The following is a 9,546-nucleotide window of genomic DNA, read 5'->3' as shown; positions in this document are numbered from 1 at the left end:
GAAGAGCNGAAATTCTCGAATTACCGGTATATTCATCAATTTTGATTCAGTTTCTCCTCGTTCCGTTACCTGACAAATATGTGCTTCCATAGCACCATCCCAGCCCTGATGGGTAATGGTCCGCTCTAAGAAGGGTCGAAGTTTCACACACTCGAGTATAACATTCTATTATAGCTCGATTTTTACTCAACCAATCCATACCCAGAATCACATCATACACACCTAAATCAAACATTATCAAATCTGCCTTCAAATCCACCTCCGCAATTCTAATATCACATTCTTTCAGCATATACTTACATCGGAAAGTAGTTTTATCAGGCAAAGTTACATCAAATCACATGAAGTCACTTTGGTTTTTGTCTATGCGGAATGCAAATAGATTTGAAATAAAAGAGTGGGATGCTCCAGAATCAAATAATACAAATGCAGGTAAATACACACATCAAAGGTCCCGGTAATTACATTACCTTTCTGCTCTATAATCTCTGGCTCCTCAGATGGCTCAGACTTAAGGGCAAATGCTCTTCCAGGTGCTTTGATACTCCTTTTTGGTTACGACCCGAGCTTGATTCACCACCGCTTTCAGCAGCAACACCCACCAGGTCGCTGATTACCTTTAGCATTCCCAGATTGATTTAAAACGGGACACTCTTTGATTCTATGCCCCGTCTTCATGCATTTGAAACAAATGCTTTGCCCCTCACAGTTTTTCCCATAGTGATCTTTTCCACAACGTCGACACTTCCACTCCTTCTTTCCCCCTTCCCCTACTTTAGTAGGGACTAAGGCCATGGACGTTCCGGCTGGATTCGTCTTAAATTTCTTGCTACACCCTGCTCCAGATTTTTCGTTCCCCTTCCTCTTTCTTTTCGAGCTTTCATCCTTTTGCTCAATCCGTTCATGTTCTAAGGCTCGATCATACAAATCCTCAAACCTGCTATAAACCCCTATTCTTTTCTGGTACTTCAGATTTAACCCTTCAAAAAATCGCATGGATTTTACCCTTTCGTTGCTAGTAAAGTCTGGAGCGAACCGCGAGAGTTCTATAAATTTGACAGCATATTCTACTACCGTCATCTGCCCTTGCCTCAAGAACAAGAATTCATTCTCTTTTTTTCCTTCTCAATGCTGGAGGAAAGAACTTATTCCTCAACTTTTCCACGAACATTTCCCAGGTGGAAATGGCTTGGGTGGAGGTTTTCTTAACTGTACCCCACCACATATCCGCAGGGCCTTCCAGGTAAAAGGATGCCAGCTTTACCTTCAAGTTCTCTGGACAGTTTACCACATCCAGCAGCTTTTCCATATATGCAATCCAGTCTTCAAATTTTACCGGATCCGCTTCGCCGTCATAGCCCCGTGGCTTATGAGCAGCAAGCCTCTTATAGAACTTCCCTTCCTCATTATCCCTATTTTGTTCCTGCTTTTCCAGGATTGCCAGCAATCGGGTATTCATTTCCCTTAGTTGACGTATCTGTTCGGCTTGAGAATTTTCCAGCTGTTCTTGTGGTTCATTGTTTTCCACATTTTGCTGGATCTCATTGGTCACGTTGATATGTGCCATAACCTATAAAATGATAACTGAATATTCTTAGTAATCCCCAAAATTTCCAAATTATTACATATAAGCTACTAAACACTTATTCCCAAAAAGGATTGCAATTTTCCCCACTTTACACGTATAAGCAATATATTCATATCACAGATCATTCAAAATATATTATAACTTGAAAATCTTAACTTCAAAATACAATACAATAGTTCCATTGCCCAGAGTCAATCATCTCATCCTGACAATTCTTTTACACATACAATAAAAACTAAGGCTACCACCACTTCCTTCCACATCATCACTATGCTAATTTCTCCTAAAGAATGTTATATGGATCATATGCGTATCCACTGTCATCGCTACTGGAGGATGGGGTTTCGGGAATGTAGTCGGGGTCACTCATCCATGAGTTACTTCCTCGAAATACTACTCCTGGCACCCCCGAGGGTACTCCTGAATCATCACTTGATCCTCTCGAATTACGTGACTGGGGAGGAGCCATACTCGTAGCAGAATCTCCAGATCTTTGAGGTTGAGGTGGTGCCATACTAGCAGCAGAGTTAGGGGGTGAGGAACTCTTCCCCTCTTCTCCTTTGGTATTCTACTGTGGCTATTCTGTTATACATATCTATCCAGTACTGAGCATCCCGACCCATATCTTGCAAACCCGCTGCTTGCTTAGCCCGTTCCATCTCATCTAACACCTCCTCCGGTGTTCCTTCCCACCTGATCAGATTCTTGACCCATTACCGTTACCATTTCCACTTGCAGACATCTAATTGCACATACATACACATAATTTAGATAACACACATAAGTATCACACACATAATCTACACACATTATTTGCCCTACTAAGCATGTTACTCCTACCATCATAGCATTTCTTAGCTTCCTTGGACATGATCAATCCATCATTTTAAAAAATCTAAGTTTAAAACAATTGAATACTTATATGAAGATAAGTATCAAAATCATGTTTTCATTTTTCTTTAAAAAGAAGAAAACCTTGGCTCTAATACCACTTGTAACAGCCCCGTCCTAGCTTATGTTAAATATGAATTAAAAACTATACTTTCTAGCAATAGTGGAAGCATGAGCTTAATCAAACGTTACGGAGGCTGTCACCTGCTGGAGTCAACCCATTAATATGGCTGGATTGACTCTACAAGCTACACTTAAATTAAACATTCATCACACATGAAAATTAATTTAGTTATTACAAACCCAAAATAAGATTTTAATCATAAGTTTAAACAGTATTCATAAACAGAAGTAAATCTCAAAAGGTGATCATGTTCAAGCTTGCATCTGCTATGATAGTTGGGACATGACTTCATATTCGCTCTTCCCTCAGATTACCTTAGTTTGCTATTCCTGCACAAAAATCTGCCCCCACCAGGACAGGTTCATAGAACAAAAAGAAGAAAGAAAAATCAGCTTACGCTGGTACACATATCAACTCAAAGATAATTATGGTGGCTGAGAATAAAATGTATTCACAATCCAAATTACTTTGCAAAATCCATGTTTAAAAAAAAACACCATCTCATCTTGAATTTCCACAATTTAGTGTTTAAAAGATAATCACCAACTTCTCAATACACACACAAAGTCAAAACGGTTTTCTAGTTATGCGTAAGAAGAAGAGTTCACACATTGAGGTGCACCTAAGTGCAAACCTCCACACAATTCGGAGTTAAACTCCTACTTTTACTCGCTTGCAAGCTTAAATAGGACATGTCCTTACACATATACACACATTCCTCTTCTATACGCAAAAAGAGTTCAAAACCATTTATCACAATTTCGAAACAAGTCACCAATGTTCGGTGATTGAAAGAAAACTGTTAATTACTTCAATAAGAATGGTTGAAGATGGTTATGATAGTAGTTAAGTGATAATTTGAGGTGCAATATATCATATCAAAATCAAGAGTTGCTCATCTAATCCCTTTTGTAAAGAACTTAAGTTATGTTAAGGAAAAAGGATGTTTTTTCGGAAGCAAGGATGTACTTAGCTTGAATCTCAATTGAACATTAACTTAATAAGTGGAGTTCTTCAACCTTAAACCTACTGGAAATCTCCTCATTTGTAAAGAAAATTATTTATCCAACTTCTCACGCAAAACTAAAATACATTCGTGTCTAAAATGCGATTTTTTTAAGGTGAAATTCTTCTACTTTGGTATGTCATTAAATAAGAAAGATCTTTAAACAAGTCCTAATACTAAAATACAGTAGCTTAGTGATAAAAACTTTTAAGATAATCCTTTAAAACTTCCACTTATCATTTGCTAAGCATAACTTCATAAAAACATGGAAAACTAGGGTAGTTTAGTCACCTTTTTAGTGTAAAAATCAACTATCAATTAAAGATGTTCTTAAAATCATGATACCTACACATGCAACCTCTTAATAATCACTTAACCTACTGTTCCATCAACCAACTTCATTCCAAAAATTCAATTCCCAATCACACACAAAAGTTCATGAAAAAAACAACAAAAATCACATAACTAGTTATAATGTAGTGAAAGAACATGCTTTTCCACTTGATTTTTGAATATTCAATGATTAATCCTTATCAAATACTAATATACAGTAGGTATTAATCACCTAAAACCAAGAAAATCATCCTTAAAATCGTTCTCAATGTTTACCTCAAAATTTTTGTATAAACTAGGTTTCCAAATGGAGCTGTTTTATGTGTACCTTCACTTCTAACAGCAATAATCCGACTTCTCCTTCTCCTTTGGACGAGATTTTTACTTCTTTGGAATCCTTAAACACCTATTTATATCCACACAAAAATTCATAAGGATTGACTTAAGGAAAGTACTTCAATTTACCCAAACAAATCAACATACCTACTGTTTTTCTGGTTGAAGAAGATGGTTCTTTTTCTTGAACTTCTTGGCCACGAAATGGTGATCTTTTTGCTTTCCAATATGCTCTATATGTAGTGAATAAATAATCAGGCTTTGCATGCATAGGTTAAGAGGCAAAAATCCAAGAAACGAAGCTGAGAACCACCTCTGGTTCTTACCGCCAGAACTGGCGAGTGGGAAGAGGGAGAGAGAAAGGGTTTGGGCAGAGGAAATTTGTTTGTGTTTGGTGATGAAACTTATGTAGGATGTGAGGGTATATGTGGGGAAGGTATGGGTGTATTACTTCAGACTTGTTAGACCCATTTGGTTTGGTTAATGTGGTTCCATTCCACTTGGTGTATTTCTGAATTTTCCAGCTCTTCTCATTTGTCTTAATATGACTCCAAATCTTATAATATACCATATGTTAGTGTTCTAAGACCCCATAATTGCTCTTATTATACTCTAACATCCTCAACATAAAATTTACTTGATATACCTAACCTCATACCCTAAATGAAATTCTAAAGTCTATTATATTAAGCGTAACCGTTAATTTGCTTAATAATTGAAAATAATTTCTATCTTCCAATAGCCCTCAATTTCCACAACTCAACTTCTTAAAATAATATATCGATCCTAAGTGTTTACACATAACTTGATAATATTATTATCTTTACATAATTCCTTCTAAATACTAATTACACAAAAGCACAAATTATTTTTACACGCAACTTATCATACGTATTACTTACGTACGATCATATTTAAATTTCCCGAGTTAAGCTACTTAATCGTGCATTGATTATTTATTATTTACTGGCTGTTACACGCTTACCCCCTTAAGAAGTTTCGTCCCGAAACTTAAGCCGTACCTTAGAAAAGTTGCGGATAGCGGTGCTTCATATCAGTTTCTTTTTCCCACGTAGCCTCCTCCGAATCCTGACTGGACCACAATACTTTGACCAATGGTATGACTTGATTCCGTAGAACCTGTTCGCGTCGGTCCAATATTCTGATCGGTCTTTCTTCATAACTAAGAGTCTCATCAAGTTGCAATGGTTCATGAGATAACACATGGGAAGGATCGTGCACATATTTCCGAAGCTGTGATACATGGAACACATTATGGATGCGAGACAGTTCAGTTGGCAACGCAATTTCATAAGCTACCTTACCAACTCTTTTCAAGATTTCATATGGTCCAATGAACTTCGGACTAAGTTTGCCTCGAATCCCGAATGTCTTTATGCCTTTGGTAGGGGAAACTTTAAGGAAAACTTTATCTCCGACTTCAAATTCCAGTTTCCTCCTTCTTACGTCTGCATATTTCTTCTGACGATCCTGAGCGATTTTCATCTTTTCCCGGATTATTCGAATTTGATCCATAGTCTCTTGAACCAACTCTGGTCCTACAGGTACTCTATTCCTTAAATCTTCCCAACAAATCGGCGTTCGGCACTTCCGACCATACAGGGCTTCATATGGAGCCATTCCTATTGTGGCTTGATGACTATTGTTATAAGAGAATTCTATCAAAGCTAAATGATCTTCCCAAGACTTTGGAATTCCAAAACACAAGCTCGCAACATATCTTCCAATACCTGAATTGTACCTTCAGTTTGACCATCGGTAGCAGGATGAAATGCTGTACTAAATTTCAATGTTGTTCCAAAAGCTTCCTGAAGTTTCTCCCAGAAATGAGCCAGAAATCGGGGGTCTCTATCCGAAACAATGCTTACTGGTACCCCATGAAGACGAACAATATTCCGAACGTAAGCATCAGCCATCTGCAACTGATTCCAAGTCCCCTTTATTGCAAGAAATCGCGCCGTTTTTGTGAGACGATCCACTATTACCCAAATTGAGTCATTTCCTTTCCTAGATCTTGGTAACCCAGACACGAAATCCATTGAGACAGAATCCCATTTCCATTCTGGAATAGGTAATGATTGCAATAACCCAGGTGCCTTCTGACGCTCATACTTCACCTTTTGACTTGTTAAACATCTTGCTACATATCTCGCTACATCCTTCTTGAGGCCTCTCCACCAGAAGTATTTCTTAAGATCTCGCACCATTTTGTCCCTACTGAATTGTGGAATAGGTAATGGTTGCAATAACCCAGCTTTACCTTCAACCATTACCTATTCCAGAATTCAGTAGGGACAAAATGGTGCGAGATCTTAAGAAATAGTTCTGGTGGAGAGGCCTCAAGAAGGATGTAGCGAGATATGTAGCGAGATGTTTAACATGTCAAAAGGTGAATTTGAGCGCCAGAAGGCACCGGGGTTATTGCAACCATTAGCTATTCCATAATGGAAATGTGATTCTGTCTCAATGGATTTCGTGTCTGGGTTACGAAGATCTAGGAAAGGAAATGACACAATTTTGGTAATAGTGGATCGTCTCACAAAAACGACGCAATTTCTTGCAATAAAGGGGACTTGGAATCAGTTGCAGATGGCTGATGCTTACGTTCGGAATATTGTTCGTCTTTTGTGGGTACCAGTAAGCATTGTTTCGGATAGAGACCCCCGATTTCTGGCTCATTTCTGGGAGAAACTTCAGGAAGCTTTTGGAACAACATTGAAATTTAGTACAACATTTCATCCTGCTACCGATGGTCAAACTGAACGTACAATTCAGGTATTGGAAGATATGTTGCGAGCTTGTGTTTTGGAATTCCAAGGGTCTTGGGAAGATCATTTAGCTTTGATAGAATTCTCTTATAACAATAGTCATCAAGCCACAATAGGAATGGCTCCATATGAAGCCCTGTATGGTCGGAAGTCCGAACGCCGATTTGTTGGGAAGATTTAAGGAATAGAGTACCTGTAGGACCAGAGTTGGTTCAAGAGACTGTGGATCAAATTCGAATAATCCGGGAAAAGATGAAAATCGCTCAGGATCGTCAGAAGAAATATGCAGACGTAAGAAGGAGGAAACTGGAATTTGAAGTCGGAGATAAAGTTTTCCTTAAAGTTTCCCCTACCAAAGGCATAAAGAGATTCGGGATTCGAGGCAAACTTAGTCCGAAGTTCATTGGACCTTATGAAATCTTGAAAAGAGTTGGTGAGGTAGCTTATGAAATTGCGTTGCCAACTGAACTGTCTCGCATCCATAATGTGTTCCATGTATCACAGCTTCGGAAATATGTGCACGATCCTTCCCATGTGTTATCTCATGAACCATTGCAACTTGATGAGACTCTTAGTTATGAAGAAAGACCGATCAGAATATTGGACCGACACGAAAAGGTTCTACGGAATCAAGTCATACCATTGGTCAAAGTATTGTGGTCCATTCAGGATTCGGAGGAGGCTACGTGGGAAAAAGAAACTGATATGAAGCACCGCTATCCGCAACTTTTCTAAGGTACGGCTTAAGTTTCGGGACGAAACTTCTTAAGGGGGGAAGCGTGTAACAGCCAGTAAATAATAAATAATTAATGCACGATTAAGTAGCTTAACTCGAGAATTTAAATGTGATCGTACGTAAGTAATACGTATGATAAGTTGTGTGTAAAAATAATTTGTGCTTTTGTGTAATTAGTATTTAGAAGGAATTATGTACAGATAATAATATTATCAAGTTATGTGTAAACACTTAGGATCGATATATTATTTTAAGAAGTTGAGTTGTGGAAATTGAGGGCTATTGGAAGATAGAAATTATATTCAATTATTAAGCAAATTAACGGTTACGCTTAATAGAATAGACTTTAGAATTTCATTTAGGGTATGAGGTTAGGTATATCAAGTAAATTTTATGTTGAGGATGTTAGAGTATGATAAGAGCAATTGTGGGGTCTTAGAACACTAACATATGGTATATTATAAGATTTGGAGTCATATTAAGACAAATGAGAAGAGCTGGAAAATTCAGAAATACTCCAAGTGGAATGGAACCACATTAACCAAACCAAATGGGTCTAACAAGTCTGAAGTAATACACCCATACCTTCCCCACATATACCCTCACATCCTACATAAGTTTCATCACCAAACACAAACAAATTTCCGCTGCCCAAAACCTTTCTCTCTCCCTCTTCCCACTCGCCAGTTCTGGCGGTAAGAACCAGAGGTGGTTCTCAGCTTCGTTTCTTGGATTTTTGCCTCTTAACCTATGCATGCAAAGCCTGATTATTATTCACTACATATAGGATCATATTGGGAAGCAAAAAGATCACCATTTCGTGGCCAAGAAGTTCAAGAAAAAGAACCATCTTCTTCAATTAGAAAAACAGTAGGTATGTTGATTTGTTTGGGTAAATTGAAGTACTTTCCTTAAGTCAATCCTTATGAATTTTTGTGTGGATATAAATAGGTGTTTAAGGATTCCAAAGAAGTAAAAATCTCGTCCAAAGGAGAAGGAGAAGTCGGATTATTGCTGCTAGAAGTGAAGGTACACATAAAACAGCTACATTTGGAAACCTAGTTTATACAAAATTTGGTAAAATCATTGAGAACGATTTTAAGGATGATTTTCTTGGTTTTAGGTGATTAATACCTACTGTATATTAGTATTTGATAAGGATTAATCATTGAATATTCAAAAATCAAGTGGAAAAGCATGTTCTTTCACTACATTATAACTAGTTATGTGATTTTTGTTGTTTTTTTCATGAACTTTTGTGTGTGATTGGGAATTGAATTGTTTTGGAATGAAGTTGGTTGATGGAACAGTAGGTTAAGTGATTATTAAGAGGTTGCATGTGTAGGTATCATGATTTTAAGAACATCTTTAATTGATAGTTGATTTTTACACTAAAAAGGTGACTAAACTACCCTAGTTTTCCATGTTTTTATGAAGTTATGCTTAGCAAATGATAAGTGGAAGTTTTAAAGGATTATCTTAAAAGTTTTTATCACTAAGCTACTGTATTTTAGTATTAGGACTTGTTTAAAGATCTTTCTTATTTAATGACATACCAAAGTAGAAGAATTTCACCTTAAAAAAACCGCATTTTAGACATGAATGTATTTTAGTTTTGCGTGAGAAGTTGGATAAATAATTTTCTTTACAAATGAGGAGATTTCCAGTAGGTTTAAGGTTGAAGAACTCCACTTATTAAGTTAATGTTCAATTGAGATTCAAGCTAAGTACATCCTTGCTTCC

The 9,546-nt window shown here is 37.3% G+C and overlaps 1 protein-coding gene across 1 annotated transcript; it reads right to left on the bottom strand.

Annotated features, from left to right (window-relative positions):
- Positions 1–5,301: 5,301 nt before the first annotated feature.
- LOC130591137 (uncharacterized) lies at positions 5,302–5,919 on the bottom strand. The gene has a single exon (XM_057394064.1). It carries the CDS (start codon positions 5,917–5,919, stop codon positions 5,302–5,304), a length of 618 nt encoding a protein of 205 aa, XP_057250047.1.
- Positions 5,920–9,546: the final 3,627 nt, after the last annotated feature.

The sequence above is a fragment of the Beta vulgaris genome, chromosome 4 (genome assembly GCF_026745355.1).
Source record: "Beta vulgaris subsp. vulgaris cultivar EL10 chromosome 4, EL10.2, whole genome shotgun sequence".
Lineage (NCBI taxonomy): Eukaryota > Viridiplantae > Streptophyta > Magnoliopsida > Caryophyllales > Amaranthaceae > Beta > Beta vulgaris.
Note: the sequence above shows the minus strand (reverse complement) of the source record. Positions and strands in the feature narration are given on the sequence as shown.